Source organism: Chenopodium album, chromosome 13, assembly GCF_948465745.1.
Source record: "Chenopodium album chromosome 13, dcCheAlbu1.1, whole genome shotgun sequence".
NCBI classification, from domain to species: domain Eukaryota; kingdom Viridiplantae; phylum Streptophyta; class Magnoliopsida; order Caryophyllales; family Amaranthaceae; genus Chenopodium; species Chenopodium album.
Window position 1 is genome coordinate 46,376,953 of NC_137846.1, and position 17,629 is coordinate 46,394,581.

Here is a 17,629-nt window from a genome sequence, read left to right on the forward strand (position 1 = left end):
ATTTATTATAGCTTTGAAAATATATTCCATTTGAATTTTTAAATTTTATATTTTGGGTTTTCTACATATATTATGCTATTTAGTTATTTACGAGTTGTTAACAATAGTTTATAATATAATTGAATTGAAATTTCTTAATTAAATATGAAAATTACGCACTTTCGGAAATTGTATATTCATATTTAATTATAAATTAGTTAAGAAAAATGAAGAAGTTATTTTCTTTCACTACGTGTTAAAAGTCTATAATTCAATTTTTATTTTAAAACGTGCATCGCACGGGGTTAATCTAGTACTTTTAAAAAACAGAAAACCAAAAAACAGAAGAACACAACAATGCCAAACGAACCCGTAGTTTTTTGCCAAAAAAGCGAAGTGTAATAATTACTAGGTTAATTTTTAAATTACCACCCAAAAATGTAACCATTTTCAAACTAACCATCTGTTTATTTTTTTTTTAAATTACCATCCCTTAAATTAAATAAATGCTAAGATTACCACCCATTTTAAAAATCCTGTGGATTTTCCATCTGTAGGCCCCACCTTACACTTATTTTGACCCTTTTGACTGATTTTTTCCCGAATTTTCTCTTTAAAAACACTCACTATACTTTAATGACATCAAAATTCCAAACCTTTTCAACATAAATACTTTGTAATTCAGATTAAATCCTTTTGTTTTACTATTGATAAAATATACCCAAAAAAAAAGGAAAAAAAAAACTCTACGGTCATAACGGGTTACGAATTATAAACTGTTCGGTTATAACCGGTTACGGGTTGTAAGCGGTTCGGTCATAACTTATTACGGGTTATAAAAGGTTCAATCCTAACCAGTTACAGGTTGTAAACGATTTGGGTTTATCGGGTTTTTGTCGGGTTTAAACGGTTTCGGTTTACAATGGGTCGGGTTGCTGTCGGGTTCAGAAGTACTTGGTTCGGGTTGTTCTCGGTTTCGGGTTGTATCAGTTTGGCTTGATAACGGGTACGGTTCATTAACGGTTCTCAAACATTCGGATCGGTTCAATTTCAGGTTTTAAAAATCGGGTCGGGTCGGTTTACGGATTTAAATTAACAGGTTCTTAACGGTTCGGTTCCGTTTTGGAACAGTTCAAAACAGTTCGGATTCATTGGTTCGGGTCGGTTTTTGACAGCTCTATTTGTGAGATATAAAATATTCCTTTGTTGCAAATAGTAGTTAACGGAGGTAGTATTAAAATACGGCCAAATTTAATTAGTGTAACACTTATTAAAACACGGAGGGAGTACTAAAAAAAAAAAAAAAAAAAAAAAAACGTACGAGTAATTTCTCAGTACGGTTTTTACCTTTTTAATGTATATACTTCGTATATTTTTTTGTTATTTAAAGCGAAGAAAGAAAATCAGCAGTACTGGGAAGAGGGAAAAAAAACCTGAAAAGAGAAGGTTTTGCCGGAGTTGATGAACATCGGCAATTAGACAGCAAATCAACATCTATTCACCCGGAATTTCTCAAAATCCGACCCGCTGTAAATGCCGATTCAGCCTTCAATTTACGAATCCAAGTGAAGGGTTCTGCAATTCAATTACTCATTCATGGGTCGTCCTCCTACTCATGGCGCCCCGTCTTTCCGCTTCTTCCCTGCCGAGGTCACTTTCTCTCTCCTCTTTTTCCGTCTTTCATTCAATTTCATTTCTGGGGTCATGTATTTTTGAATAATTTAATGTGGGTTAAATGCAAATTCAGTCATTATTTATCTTTTTGGATTTTATTACGTTGGTGTTTTTAAAATTTGGGTTTTGTTGGGATTTTAATGTGTTGGTTGAAGTACATTTTTTGGTCTGAATTTTGTTGAATTTATGAGCATGATCATAGTTTTTTTAATCCTCTGATTTTTTTTTATTTATTTATTTTTTTTTTTTTTAATGATGTATTTATATGAATGTTGTATAGAGCTAAATTATTCAATATATTTGAAGATGACTCGGTTTATGCTGTGAATGCAACTTGTAGTTCATTTCCTTGATGGGAATCGCCATTCCGGTTAATTGGATACTTTGAGTATCATAATTTATACTTTGGTTGAAACAGTTCTAATAGTTAAAAGAGATGCATTCGGATAAATTTAAATTCTTGGCGGTTGACTAGGACACTATGCTATTAATTTGGATGTAGAATCAATTTCCTGCTGCTGGGTTTATGCATATACTTTCTCGGTTTCTTTTTGGTTGACACATTCTGACATTGACACTATTCACACACTCTTATTTGATCGTGTTTTTTTGATGGTCTTGTTAGATTTATTTCGATGTATAATTTAAAATATCAAGAATTCATAATTTTTGCTTATCGGTAATTAAGATAGTAATGGTTGAATTTGTGAATTGGCTAGTGTGACTAAAGAAATGTGTCAAATAAAAAGAAGTAGAGGATGTTAAAGGTTTGTATCCGTACCGACCTCTGGCCCTTTGTATTTTTAATTGGCATTGTTGACAATTGGTTACTAAGTCTTCTCCTATTCACTCAAATGGAGCGACGGGGGGTGGGGTTGGGGAGGAGGGAGGTTTCAGCCGTTTAGACTATTATTTATGGAGTAATATAGAAGAATATTGCTTTTGGTGAAAGGTATATTATTCACCTTTTCAATCTCTAGAGTTGTTTTGTTCAAGGCATACGTTCTTCTGAAAACTGACCTTGTCTTATTAGTGGAAGTTCTATGGAAAACTATGTAAATTGTATTACATGCATCAAGAATTTGTTTGGTTGCTTGCATAGTATTTCAACTGTTGGCATTTCTTTTAATTTAAGGTGGGATTTGTTTGTTTTTAGGTTGCACAAATGGAAGCTCTTTTACGAGAACATGGTGGTCATGTTCCAGCTAGAGAGGTTCTTATGGCGCTTGCTGATAGATTCAGGTTTGTTATCTTTTTCAAATAAGGCAAGCTGTTAATTCCTGTTTTGGCTTATCTGATCGAGGGATATTTATCATGAGTGTAGTAATTCATCAGAGCGATCTGGAAAAATCACAGTACAAATGAAGCAGGTATCTAATTAAATCTTAGAAATCAATTGATTAACCCATGGCTATCACTATGTTCTTGGCTTTTAAAGTAATGTTTGATCACTGAATTTCTATTGGTTATGTTGTAGGTCTGGAACTGGTTCCAAAATAGGCGTTATACCCTGAGGTCAAAATTGGTCAAGGCACCTGGGAACCCAAATATGCCACCTAATCCGCAGGCTGAAGTTACTCCAGTAAGAAATGTACCCTCTGTTCCTCAACAGACAGTTGCACCATCACCGTCAGGTAGGATGAGTTTGATCACCAAGCATGCTATACCCATAGTATCTATAGACGTAGGACGTTTCCCTACATTTAACTATGGAATTATCATGTGTATTTATCTAAAAGTAATATGAATATCATGTATCCTTTCATCATGCTTCTTCCTTGGCATATTAATTTCTTGACTTCTATTACAAATGGTTTTTCCGATTTGGCATTTGGCCTCTAGACCTAGACTGATTTTGAATCGGCGTTAGTTCTGATTTATAAAATTACCTTGGATATATGCTCAAACAATATCCTGGTTTTGTATTCATTGTATCATATGTTTGTTGCTATAGGGATATCAAGTTTCATTTTTGTGTACTTTTTTGCCAATGCATTGAAAGGACCACCTCAGTATAACCATTTCCTTCTCCTTTAAAAAAGTATGGTTTAGATTTGTTGAGGAGATTAAGATTGGTGGATGAACACGTGAACCTGTGTGCGTCTTTGGTGGTAGTGCTGATTTTGCTGGTTAGTGATTAGACCTTGGGCTATTGAATGGAAACACGATATGGTTTATAAATGAAAATGTGTTCCAAGACAAAACAACACTTGCAACACAGCTTGAGATTTTATTACTAAAATTCTAGCTTTAATTGCACCTATTTGAGTCTTTTCAATCGGAATTTCAAGTTGATGACTGAAAGAAGTTACTGACAGTGAGAATGCCAAATCAAGGAATTACTTTTTACATATTTGACAAAGCATGCTAGGGAAAATGGTTTGTGATGAATCTCTACTCTTTCTTACACTGGATTGAGGGTTTATATTAGACTTAACAATTTGGACTTGGCTTAAGTCTAAATTTGAGCTGAAAACATTCCTCTTCTTTTTTCTGTTTATTTATTTATTTATTTATTTATTTTTAATTTTATTTATTTATTTATTTTATAGAGTCCCGATCTAAGCCTAATTGAAACCAAAACTAAACTTGCTACTTTGTATCTAAGCCAAATTACTCCCTATACTCCTAAGTAAAAGTCCTATCTCACCTAAAAACTTGTTTATAAAAAGTCCTATTCCACTTATTTATTTCTTTTTTCACTTTTGGTCAACCAAACCCCACTTTCTTATTACTTTATTCATTTTGAATCGACGGCTACCCAATTTCTAACCTTGATAAAACTTATTAAGGGACAAATCGGTAATTGCATATTAACTATCAACTTTTCTCTTAATGGCTGTCAAATGACCTTCAATTGACAGTAATGGCTTGAGGGTGCTTTTCATTTTCAAACCCCAAAACCCTAAATTTTCATTTTCATAATTTCTCTCTCCTTCTTGTACTTTCATGCCCTCTTGCAAGGATTTTCCTCTTTGAATCGCTCATCTAAATTTACTCTTCTTTTTGAGTTGATTTCGGTTCTTGGCTATTTGATTATGTGCTTTCTCTTTTCTCTTCTGTTACTTTTTTCTCACTTATCTCTTGCACAAATTTGCGCCCCTCAATTTAAAGCTTCATCATTGTCAACCCTCTTCGCTTTGATCAGATCTTTGTTCATTCCTTTTCAAAATGGAGTCTTATAAATTCAAGAAGATTCAACTGCCATTTGCCCAAATGTCATCCAAATGAAGGAGGTACCAAATTTATTTCAACTTGGTACCAAATGAAACGATTGGTGTAATATTGACATACATTTAGTACTAAGTTTACTTTTGTTTGATAAAATTAACATACATTTGGTACCAATTACCAAAAAAAAAAAAAACAAGTCATGATGTTTTTTTCAATGTTTTGTGGCGTGAAGGGTGGAAAATTTTAGTGGATTGCTGGCATGATTTTTTTTGGGAGAAAAAAAATGAAATTTTGCATGAGCCATACTTCACTTTATGGAAACATAATACATAACTATGTGAGTTGACAACCGTTAAATGCATAAACAGCTAACGCTGCCTTTTCATTTATTACTCTTTTTATTTTTTATTTTTTTTTGATTTTATCATAAGATGTCTTATTAGAAGGTTTATGAAAAGCTTGACTCCAAGGAGGGAGAAAAGATGATTATAAGATGGCAAAGAGAAGACAAGAGGCAAGGAAGGATATTGGCATGGTAAAGTATGTCAAAGATAAGAACCAAATTGTTCTATTACAAGATGAGGACATCAATGATAGGTGGAAGAGGTACTTTGATGAATTGTTATTTGGAAGTAATGGAGTTGTGACGGGAGATACCTCTATGAGTGATGTAGAAATCAACATGGAGGAGTATGTGAAGAGGATTAGGAGAGTAGAGGTGGAGATTGCACCAAAGAAGATGAAGCCAAAGAAGGCAGTTGGTCCTGATGATATACCGATGGAGGTGTGGAGGTGTTTGGGTAAAATCGGTATTGATGGATTAACAGACCTCTTAAACAAGATATGGAGGGCTATAAGGGTTCAACAAGATTGGAGGAAGAGCACACTAGTCATGGTCTATAAAAACAAAGGAGACGTTCAAGATTGTTCTAATTATCGAGGGATAAAGCTTATGAGCCACACTATGAAGTTGTGAGAAAGAGTGGTTGAACATAGGTTAAGGGCACGCACTAGCATTTCAGATATTTCATTTGGTTTCATGCATGAGAGATTTACTATGGAAGCAATTCATTTGATAAGACAAATGATGGAGTTTTATAGGGCAAAGAAGAAAGATCTTCATATGGTTTTTGTTGATTTGGAGAATGCATATGACAAGCTGTCAAGAGAGATACTTTGATGGGCAATGTTGAAAAAAGGTATCTATTGAAGGTACGTGGACTTAGTTAAAGATATGTATCGGGATTTGTCAACGTATGTGAGGACATGTGGAAGGTTGACAAAAGATTTTCCTATTATAATTGGATTGCATCAAGGGTTTGCATTAAGCCCATTTCTTTTTGCAATGGTTCTAGTCCTTATAGATGAAGTAACTAAACCAATTCAAGATAAGGTTCCACGGTGTATTTTGTTTGCGGATGATATCGTTTTGGTGGATGAAACTAAATTTGAGGTTAATGCCAAGTGGGGGGGGGGGGGGGGGAAGCAATGATGTGATGAGTTTGGATGGAAAAGATTTGACCATGAGTGAATGTTTTAAATATCTTGAGTCGATCATCTAGTAAAATAGGGACATTGATCAAGATGTAGCCCACAAGATTAGGTCAGGTATGGAGAGCGGCCACAAGAGTGTTATGTGATCGAAGCATTCCCTTACAGTTGAAGGGATAGGACTGCCATAAGACCAGTGTTGCTCTATGGTACAGAATGTTAGGCTTCTAAGAAGCACATTACAAAGATGGAGGTTATAGAAATGCGCATGATAAGGTGGATGTGTGGGAACACTCTAATAGATATAATCAGAAATGAAGTTATCCGCAAGAAAGTAGGTGTGACAGGCATTACAGACAAATTAAAGGAAAATCGTCTGCGTTGGTTTGGGCATGTAAGACGGAGACCCAAGAGTGCATCGGTACGAAGAGTAGGGGTGGCATTATGGAGGGATTAAACGAGGGAGAGGGAGACCGAAAATGACTTGGTTGGAAGGAGTTAGGAATGATGTGAACTATATGGACTTGCATGAGGATGAGGTATTGGATCGTAAGGGATAAAGGAGGAAGATATTTGTGGACGACCACACGGGAATAATCATATTTGGTTCATGTATTCTACCCCATTTATGGGATCAAGGCTTTGATTGATTGATTTGTTTTTATTTTATTTTTTATCATAAAAGTTCATTTTATTTTCAAGAATGCCATTTGATTTGTAGGTTAGGAATTAGGTATTCCTCTTTCAATAAATCAAATATTACTATCTTGTTTTTTTATTTTTCACTTTTAATCAATTATACCCTATTGTGTATTAATTTGTATTCATCTCCTTACCAACATGAGCAAAAGCAATTCAACTTTTTATGTAGGAACGGAGGGAATATTAATATTTTGTGATGGGTCATATACATTAATTATCTCGGAACAGAGGGAATATTAATATTTTGTGATGGGCCAAATTCATTTATGTACAAATTTATGAATAAGTAACCTTATCAAACTCATAACTTGGCTCAAATACCTTCAAATGCACTATTACATTCACCTGTTTGGGCCTAATTTTTGTGCTCTATTGTATATTATTTTTAAAAATGATACATTTATATGTGTTTTTTGGATCTAGATACCCTATTCCAGTTCCAAACAAAAATTCCATATATTTAAAGATTTAATTCGTTAAAGACTTGTTTGAAATTTGGACTTTGGACAATTTGAAACTCAACCTTTTTGCCTCTTTGTGTTCATATGCAAATTAAGTTGATTTGAAATATGTTCTAATATAACTCCTTGCATTCTTTTTAGTTGCCTCCTTATCTCTTTAAGACCTTAGGATCAAGAGTTATACTCCAGCTCGTTTTTTTTTTTTTTTTTTTTTTTTTTTTTTTTTTTATGTTCTTGTTTGAAATCAACTTGCGAAAATCTTCTAAACTCTTTCCAATTCATATTGTAAAAACATGACATATGAGGTCTTATTTAATTTGTCTCGATGAGTGCTTTAAGAATATCAAGTTTATAGTATATATACTATTCGCAATTAGAGATCTCTATGGTAAAAAATGTGCATTGAAAAAAGTGTGTAATTCAAAACAAGAACATTGAAAAGAAACGGAGGCTATATAGGTTTGTATTTGAAAGCATTCTTAGTGCACTTTTACAAAAGTACCGTTACAAAATATATTTACTCACTCTATTCGAATAAAAATGACCATTTAAGTTCACTTTTCCTCAAAACCAATTTGTCGATCTTTTCAAAGTTTATGAAAAACCCAGCTCGATGATTGTAGTTGAATTGGTTGAACAATATATTGTATAAATGTAAATGGAGGTGAATAGAGGGAATTTTTTCTGAGTAGTTGAGTACTAAGATTTTATGGATGTAGACGCTACTATATTTCTCTTACTTCAGTTTGGCATTTATTCATATGTAAGAACATTATAGAAGTAATTTTATGGATTCCCTGAGGTCATGAGAAGTTTTTACTCTCCCGGAATATTAGCATATCCAACACTCTTCAGTTTGTTTGATTTTCTTTGTGATGATGATTTTTACGGCCAATGTTTACCCATTTATTGTAAATTAAGAAATTGAAAGAAAAAAAATCCGTAGCCATATGAACATATATTCAGATAATCCTGTATAAATCGATTAGATTTAAAAAAAAAAAAAATAATTATACTTTAATATTGTTCAGATTTTTCATGCTTCAAAATTACTTTCTACACATTGTCTTTAACGTTTTCCAATGTACAAAATCGACCAGTTATATCTTCGCTTATATATTGGTAAAGATTACAAAATTGATATTATCCATTGAGCTAAATCCAACTATACATTGAGCTAAATCCAACATTTTACATACTCGTAAGGATTTTGTCATTTATATGTTTCTCCATTCTTTTAATTGCAGCATTGGGCAATCATGCTTGCCGATTCACATCTTATGCTATTAATATCTTTTATTTCATAAAAAGCAATCGAGGCAAATCAAGCAAAATCTGACATGATTGTTTTTTTTGTAACATATAAATCACAAAAGATGATTAAAGGAGTGTGTAAATTGTGGAAAAAGTCAAACGTTGTGATTAAAAGTAGGGATGTCAATGGGGCGGGGCGGGGCGGATGTTGGCCTTCCCATCCCCATCCCCACCTAATATTCTCATCCCCATCCCCATCCCCATCCCCGCGGCGGGTCCAAGTTTCATCCCCATCCCCGCCCCACCAAGTACAACTCCAAAACCATCCCCGCCCCACCCCCCACTTGGATATCCATCCCCACCTAATCCCCACCAAAGACCCGCCTAATCCCCACCCAAGATCCACCTAATCTCCGTATCTCAAATACACAATCCTACATAATTAATACGAATTATAAAATAAACGTTCTACGCACATTTTTGTGTTATAATATAAGTGTCGTACAAAGTATTATAATTAATATTGTATTTTACGTAATTATTTTATAAATACTACAAAAGTATGTAATTTTACTTTAAAAGATATATAGATGTGGGTATGAGGTGGGGATGGGGCGGGTACGAAGTGGGGCGGGTGGGGGGGGGGGGGGGCGGGGATGGGGCGGGTATAATTTAAAATCCACCCCCGCCCCATCACCCATGGCGGGTATGGTTTTTATCCCCATCCCCGCCCCACCACCCGCCAAACCGAGACCCATCCCCGCCCCACTGGGGCGGGGATGGGGCGGGTCTCCTACTTGACCCGCCCCACTGACATCCCTAATTAAAAGTGAAGTGAGGAGGTATTGTGGTCAAAGCAATCATAAGAGTTGTGCAAAAGTCAAAGTGTTGCAAATATATAGAACAAGAGGAAATATTATACTACCTCTGTTTCTTTTTAGTTGACACGTATTCCTTTTTAGGAAGTTTTTTTTTAGTTGACGCGTTTCCTTTTAGGGTAACTTTTTTACCTTGCATTTACAAGCTACCCCACTTGCTTTTTCATTCTCTCTCACTATTTTTCCTCTCCTTAATATATGTGCCTAAATCAAACACGTCAACTAAATAGAAACGGAGGAAGTATATTTTAACATTAATTACCTTGTTATGCAAAGTTGGGTGGAAAGCTAACGGGGCATTAATTTTACTCATAAGATTGTTAATGAAATAATGACGTAGTCCAATTTTTGTTAATATATGCATCTTTGTAGTGAATGCCTAGATTTTTAGCTTTACAGTGCTGAAAAAAAGCCAAATTGGTGCTGTTTTACTGACTAATGTTATTAAGGAACAGTTAGGAAGGCCTGGAACCATAACTTTGTGTCAACCTCCATCGGAACAAAGGGAACAAATTATTGATTTACTTACATTTTTTCTCATGGCTATATTAATGTTACTAAAAAGAAATTAAGATATCTAAAAACACAATTGCACAGACCTCTAGAAGAATGGGATTGGCTAGAATCTTCTACAGGTGTTGGTAGTTTGGGAAGATTTTCTTCTTTTACCAGGCATAATTAAGTCGCAAAGCAAACAGGACATCAATCAAAAGTACAAATTGTGTGCAAGAACAAGATCCGCCCTCCTGATCTTGAGAAGCTATCATATATAAGAAGTTGGCCTACCTTGAATAATATTAAAGGCGAACTTTTTACAGCTTGTTCACATAAACTGCTCAAGGTGCATTGTAACCTAACTGGTCTTCATTTTTTACGACAACCTAGTTCTAAAACTTTTGAACTTGTTCTACATTAAAGAGAATTAGTGGTGGCATATCTGAATCTAGTAGACTAATTTATTCTGATTTAGCATATTGGTTAGTTTTTCTTGGAAGAGCAAGGAGACATAGGTAATCATAAATGATGTAATCTGATGGAAAGAAGAAATAGATGAGAATTATTGTTTACTGCTTTATGATGATTATTGTTATTCATTACTTTATGGATTGTGCATGTTTCAAAATATTGGTACAACAACAGTTAAATCCAAACTGGGCAGTCTAATTTAATGTTGCATTAAACCGTGCCCATTTTAACCATATGAGACTCAAAATAAATTTCCAGAATGAAAAATTTACTGTTCATAAATTATAGCCTTAAAAAATTGAGAATTAGCAATAGGGAGAATTATTAGTAATGGTAATGGGCAGTTTAATTTAATGTTGCATTAACCCTTGCCCATTTTAACCATATGAGACTCAAAATAAATTTCCAGAATGAAAAATTTACTGCTCATAAAATATAGCCCTCAAAAAAAAAAAAAAAAAAAAAAAAAAAAAATAAAAATATATATATATATATATATATAGCCTTAAAAAAAATTAAGAATTAGCAATAGGGAGAATTATAAGTAATGGTGATGGGGATTTTCCGCTGTATACAATGCACTCTCTAGCATTCCTATTTTGTGACAAGTTTATATATAGTGTCTCTGTTTTACATACTACCACTATGTAATCTGTTGGTCAACTCAACTGTTGCGTAAATAGCAGAAGTGTTTGTTGTTGATACTTCAGTTGAGCAAATAGCAGAAGTTTAGGAATTTTTTACGTTGAACTTTTGCAGCATAATTTACTAATGGCTTGTTTGGGCAGTACGGGTAATGTGAAGGGGTAAAGAACAAGGGAAAGGAGGAAATTTGCCCCTCATTTTTTTTTTAATAGAGAGAAAGAAGAGGAATGGAGGAATGATATCTTCAGCATTTAATTCTGGCCAATTATATCCGGATTTTCCGGCCTTTATTTCGCTACCATTTTTTGTTTGTTTTCCCCTTGTCACATTTTTCATCTTTAACTCTCTTTTTGAGCCTCTCTTCTCTCTTCCTTTGAAAGGAGATCTCAGGGCTTTGTTTACCCTCTGATCCGACAACATGAAGCGTTCTGTTCCTTTGAAGGAATACTCAGCACCTAAAATCTGTAAGATTCGAGGTTGAGAAGTAGTGGCTAGAGTGCTTACTGTCACTCTATATCCCTCTTCTGAGTTTTTTGTAAAATTGTATCGTGAAGTAGGGTTTTGTGTCCCCTCCATTATTGATCTATCTCCTCTTCTATTTTCTTCTCAAATTAGCGCTGAGATTCTGATAATTCCTCACTTGTATTTCCTCCTCTCTCCCTTATCCCTCTTTATATGAGCCTAGCATGATGCTCTTAGAGGCAATTTTACTAATCTGTGATGTGAACAAAGTTAGATTTAGAGTGCTATTTTGATGCAGGAAAATTATTCTGTGGATTTGTAGACTAAAAGTCAAATTCTGTATGTAGTTGGATGCATCAAGCTTTTCGATTTATCTCTTTCAACTAATGTGCTCTGCATCACTTGTAGCATAGTCATGTCTTGTATACTGAACAGATATTTTCCATGTTTGCTGAATGGTATTTGTTTATTTTTTTTTGCATTTTGTTTGTCAAGGAGTGATATATCCAGGCGTGTTTATGGAGTTGCATTTGCTCTTTTGATAAGAATGCACAATGATATAAATGTTCTTTACATCCTAACAAGTCCTACTATGTCTTTTTTAGGTCATAATGTGGCAAAAAATACAACTGAAAATCCTTTAATGGAATTTGAAGCCAAATCTGCTAGGGATGGGGCATGGTAAATAGATCTTCTATTTATTTAATCTTTTGGTAACTTCATAATTTTTATATTGTCATTAATTGTTTATTCAGAAACTAATACTTGATGTCTCTATCTGGTAGGTATGATGTCCAAGCATTTCATTCTCATAGATATCTTGAGACTGGTAATCCCGTAAGTGTTTGGAATTCATCTGATTTTCAATATTTACTATTAAATTTTGAGGTATATGTAACCTTTTTGGCCTTGCCGAGTTACGAGAAAGACTTAGTGATGGTTTCTAACTTCATGAATAGGCTTTGAGGATCTGCATTCCTTCTGTGTCATTTTAGCTCACTTTTCTTCCCATGAAACCCATTGCCATTATATTTTGTAGTCGGTGTTTGGGGGGGGGGGGGGGGGGGGTTTGATAATCGCAACTTCAAACTTTCACCTCCACATTTATTTCATTTCAAAAACTTCCTGTGTTGGCCAGCAATAACAATGCTGGGAGGTGGATATGGAGTATGGACTCTGGGGACCAATATGATGATGGTGGTTCCAAGTTTGATTGGTTGAATCTATTTTTCAATTTTCTTACATTTTTAAATGTCAGTAGATTGGAAGAAACTGATCCTATTTATCTATTTATTTTTGGTTGAGATTTAGAGAAAGCCTGTGGCAAGAATTACAACCTCTTCTCTCCAATCCTCTCATACCTCAGTACAGCCTCTTCTTTGGCCTACCAAACCTTCAAAAATCACTCATTAATGCCTAGGAATCTAACCAAATCCTCAGCCCCTACACTACCATCAAGACTAAGTTAGAGAGCCCTTGCTACCTTGTCTGTTACCCTCGGTGTCAGCAAGCAAGTTTGTACCTTGAAAGTTACCAGGGCTCATGTTTGGTCGTGGTTCCTAGAACCAAGTCAACCAACGTCGAAATATTTTCAGTTTTTGAAAAAGTTTCACTACTTTATTATTAAATTACTTGATTTTTGTGAATGAACAGAGAACTCTGTAATCAGAATTATATCTTATGTCGGAACTCTTCTATATTATTTTTGATTACTTATTATGTTGTCATGGGTAGAAATTACACTTATCACTGCAATCTAATTATGATGGACCATTCAGTTACTTGCTTACCAATATAAAAATGTCGTTATAGCTGGGTGTTTTATCACTGCTCCACAAATACGTGGGGTTTCAGCTTTTAAGGCCTTTCGCAAGGTACAAGCTGTACAATATGTGCCCGAATTTGTACAAATCAAGCACGAAAATACTACCTTAGTTTCACAATGATTTTAACATTTGTCATTTTGGTATGTTTCAAAAATGTTCTTAACATGTTGCTTTGGCATATCCTCTTTACTATCCTAGTCCACAGTGTTTACACATTTCCACTCACTCTTTCTTACCCTATTCACTTTGTTCTTCCACCCATCCACCAATTTATTTATTTTTTTTATTTTTATTTATTTATTTATTTATTTATTTTTTTTTATGGATTATCAGTATCTGTCTGGGAGCAAGAAGAGTTATCGGAATCTGAATGCTTCTTCAACTATAAAATTTTGTAGGAAAATGTTACCTCTTTACCTGCCTTTCTTTTCCCCTTTTCTCTGCTTGTTTTATAATCTTGATATTCATTTAAATATTTATTAACTTATTTATAACTCTATAGAAGAGAAAACTTTCTGAATCAATTTGGAATCAAGTAAGATATGAGAAATATCTACAACACATTTAAATTGAATCATCTCAACATTCATCAATATATCTTAATATTTACCTTAAAAATTTGAGTATATTCTCGAAGTTTAATAACTTGCAGTATACAATTAGAATTGGATTCTCTGTTACAACAGTCAATATAATTTTAGTTAAACGAGTCCTTTTTGATTCTCTCATGGATCCATGATGACGTAGGTCTAGTTTACTATTGATCTTTGGTTACGCTGCTTTCAAATAAAACCATGATAGCTTGGCTTCTAGTTATTCAGAGTTGTTGCTGGTTTGGGGTGTTGGCCTATCTACATCTTGTGCTCATTTGTGGTATCCTATGTAGGACAATCTTGCTGCTGATTAATATTTAGCTCTTTATCGGATATGTGCTGAATAATTCTAGAAGTAGAATTGTCTTAGTTCTTGTCTATTTTATCACTCATCTTTTTTATCTTGGATTTTCATGTCGACACTCAACACTGTGATGTGTATGAAATTTTTACCCATCACCTTGATTTCATCTAGACCTAATGATCTTGATTAACGTATTTGTGGAGATAAACTTTAATATAGAAGAATGGCAAACTGAAAGAAAATAAGCCAATATGTGCTAAAATGTGAGCTGGAGATAAGAACATTATTCAGAACTAGGAAACAAGTAATTCTAAAATATGTGTATTTGTAATGTGAATTGACATAACTAATGTAGAATCAGGAATGTGTTTCACTAATGCTGTGTCCCTGCATCCTTGTCCAAATTTGGATCTTTGCATGTCTTAAACTCTTAACACTTGAATTTGTGCTCATACCTGACACTCGTACCCATGTCTGAATTTTGGGTTTCAGGAAGTTCTGATCCGTTTTTCTGGATTTGGGCCAGAAGAAGATGAGTGGGTTAATGTTCGCAAACATGTTAGACAGAGGTCACTTCCATGTGAATCATCAGAGTGTGTTGCAGTTCTTCCTGGGGATCTCATCCTCTGCTTTCAGGTAGGACTTGATCTTTCAATTATGACTTGGAATTGGCAATACATTCTGACATTGTGCTTTTGTACTTTAAATATATATTCAGGAAGGTAAAGAGCAGGCTCTTTACTTTGATGCTCATGTCCTTGATGCTCAAAGGAGGAGACATGATGTAAGAGGCTGTCGCTGCAGGTTTCTGGTCCGTTACGATCATGATCAGTCTGAGGTATTTCTCCACCTCTGTGTTTCTGCTACTTTCGATATTCTACAAGATTTCTTTACATAAGAGATACCCGAGGGAGATAAAACAATACCTCTGTGTTTGAAGCTGTAGAAAGTTGTTGTTAGTCCTTAATTTAGTGCGAAGAAATGACTTAAATTGTAGATCTTATATCTGCATTTATCCTTTTGTATCGGATTATGTAATTCCCACTGAAATCATATGGTGTATCATCTGCTATAGGAGCTGAATGATTTATCTTACCTGTCATTGAATTGACATCCTGACTATTCTTTAAATTTTGGTGCACTTAGTAGAAGACCTCCAATGCTTTGAGTTTGAAGTTCTCTTAGTTTCTAATAGTCACAATACATTTCTTTGTATGAAGTTTCAAATTAGTTTTTTAGTAGTCAAATGGGCAAGATATTTCGTCTGCCCACCCCCCCCCCCCCCCCCCCCCCCCCCCCCCCCCGGTTGTACCCTTTAACGAAGGAAGTAGCCAGCCAAATGGAAGTTATATGGGCCTGGTGCATACAATCTCCAGACATCTAGCTTTAAATTTACCTTTTAATGTTTGAACTTAGGAGGATGAAAAGGGTTTTTTTATTTAATTTATTAATTCTTCTCAAAGTTTTTATACTCAAAGAATTTGTGCCTCATAGATTCCTGTTTACTGCTGGACTGCTGGTTTACAAAACACTCATTGTTCTTTTGTTTCTGCCTCTAGGAAATTGTGCCCTTAAGAAAAGTATGTCGTCGGCCAGAAACTGATTACAGGTTGCAGGTCCTTCATGCTGTCAATGAATCAGCATCAGCATCTGTTTCTGCAGACTCCAAAAAGGCTACAGTTGATCCTACTTCAAGCGGCTCATTGAGGGTGACTAGTCATAATCCCAGTGCTTTTGTCGGAGTATCTGCTCCAACTATTATGAGTGCAGGGGCTGGTGGTCCACATCCAACTACAACTCAAGTTCCAACTGTAGCTCCTGCTCCAACTCCGGCAACTGGTCCTGCTTTAGCTTCAATCCCATCTCCATCTCCAGCTCCTACTTCAAATTCAGTTTCATCTCCAGCTCCAGCTTTGGCTAATGCTTTAGCATCAACTTCAGTTCCAGCTCCAGCTCCAGCTTTGGCTAATGCTTTAGCATCAACTTCAGTTCCAGCTCCTGCTTTAGATTCAACTTCTGTTGCTGTTTCTGCTGAGGCTGATCGGGCTCCTGCTTTAAGTTCAACTTCAATTGCAACTCTGGCTGCGGCTTCAGCTCCAGCCTCGGCTCTAGATCTGGCTCAAGCTCCAGCTCCAGCCCCAGCCCCAGCTCCAGCCCCAGCCCCAGCCCCAGCTCCAGCCCCAGCCCCAGCCCCAGCCCCAGCCCCAGCCCCAGCTCCAGCTCCAGACCCGGCTGCGGCTTTAATCCCGACTCCAACCCTTTCTCCAGATCCAACTGTAGCTTCATCTTCCATTCCAATTTCTGCACCAAATTCATCTCCGAGTCTGGCTTGTGCTCCAAGTCCATCTGTGAGTGCTATTGCTATTCCGATTTCTGATCCAGATCCTGCCTCAGCTCCACCTCCAGATCCAGTTCTAGTTCCTACTCCAGCTCCAGTTCTGTTTTCTATTCCAGCTGCAGCTCCAGAATTGGAAAAGACTAAGAGTGGCAATTCAGGAACTTCAGCTACTGAAGCTTCTGCTGAGAACATTATGAATCCTGGTGCTGCTAGCGAGATTGTAGAAGTCAAGAAAGAAGAGGGACAAAATCTGGAATGTTCTATGTTTGGAGGAAGCAGCATCTCTCAGGGAGAAACAAGTAATAATCCATCAATAACAATTTCTGGATCAGAAAAACCTGGAGTAATTGAACCGATTGAACAGGCTATGGCAGTGAGCACTGCAACAACTGGTAGTAGTCCAATTGTTTCAAGTCTTTCAATGAAGGCAGAGAGTAGCAATCAGGCTGTGTCGGCTGAGGATACAATGGAATGAAACATGGAATTGTAGCTTAGGTTAAATTAGGTTAAACATGGAATTCAAGTCTTAATTGTATCTTGGTTTTAGACCATTATTTCTTGCTTCAGCTGCTTCCTTGACTGCTGCAGTATTTGACAGTTGTAGTGTATTTTAATACTTCATATATCATATAGAAATCAACTCTATAACAATTGCAATGCTTGATTGTAGTTGTATTAGTTGTTACTAAGCTTAACATTCAACAAAGTTCAGTTTACAAAATATTTGATTATGTATTGGACAGAAATACATATATTGGCTAGTCAACTAAATAGTGAATAGTTTTGCAGTATGTTTCTGCCTAAAGAGATTGTGATTTATGTGTTGCAAATTCGACATGTATTTTTAGCCTTTATCCAACATGAACCAAATAACTTTAAGGT

General features: G+C 35.4%; 1 protein-coding gene across 1 annotated transcript; it reads left to right on the forward strand.

Annotated features, from left to right (window-relative positions):
• The first annotated feature begins 1,382 nt into the window (after positions 1-1,382).
• On the forward strand, positions 1,383-17,540 carry LOC145574822 (uncharacterized). The gene is made up of 9 exons (XM_081632681.1): positions 1,383-1,629; positions 2,810-2,895; positions 2,978-3,023; positions 3,131-3,287; positions 12,292-12,367; positions 12,472-12,523; positions 14,902-15,045; positions 15,128-15,247; positions 15,969-17,540. Exons 1-9 carry the CDS (start codon positions 1,576-1,578, stop codon positions 17,220-17,222), a joined length of 1,989 nt encoding a protein of 662 aa, XP_081488807.1. The 5' UTR covers positions 1,383-1,575; the 3' UTR covers positions 17,223-17,540.
• Positions 17,541-17,629: the final 89 nt, after the last annotated feature.

Excerpts from the sequence above, each read along its gene's own strand:
- LOC145574822 (XM_081632681.1), top strand. The coding sequence starts at position 1,576 with ATGGGTCGTCCTCCTACTCATGGCGCCCCGTCTTTCCGCTTCTTCCCT. Across the intron at positions 3,024-3,130 it reads TCACAGTACAAATGAAGCAG|GTCTGGAACTGGTTCCAAAA; the intron begins GTATCTAATTAA and ends GTTATGTTGTAG. Across the intron at positions 12,524-14,901 it reads ATCTTGAGACTGGTAATCCC|GAAGTTCTGATCCGTTTTTC; the intron begins GTAAGTGTTTGG and ends TTTGGGTTTCAG.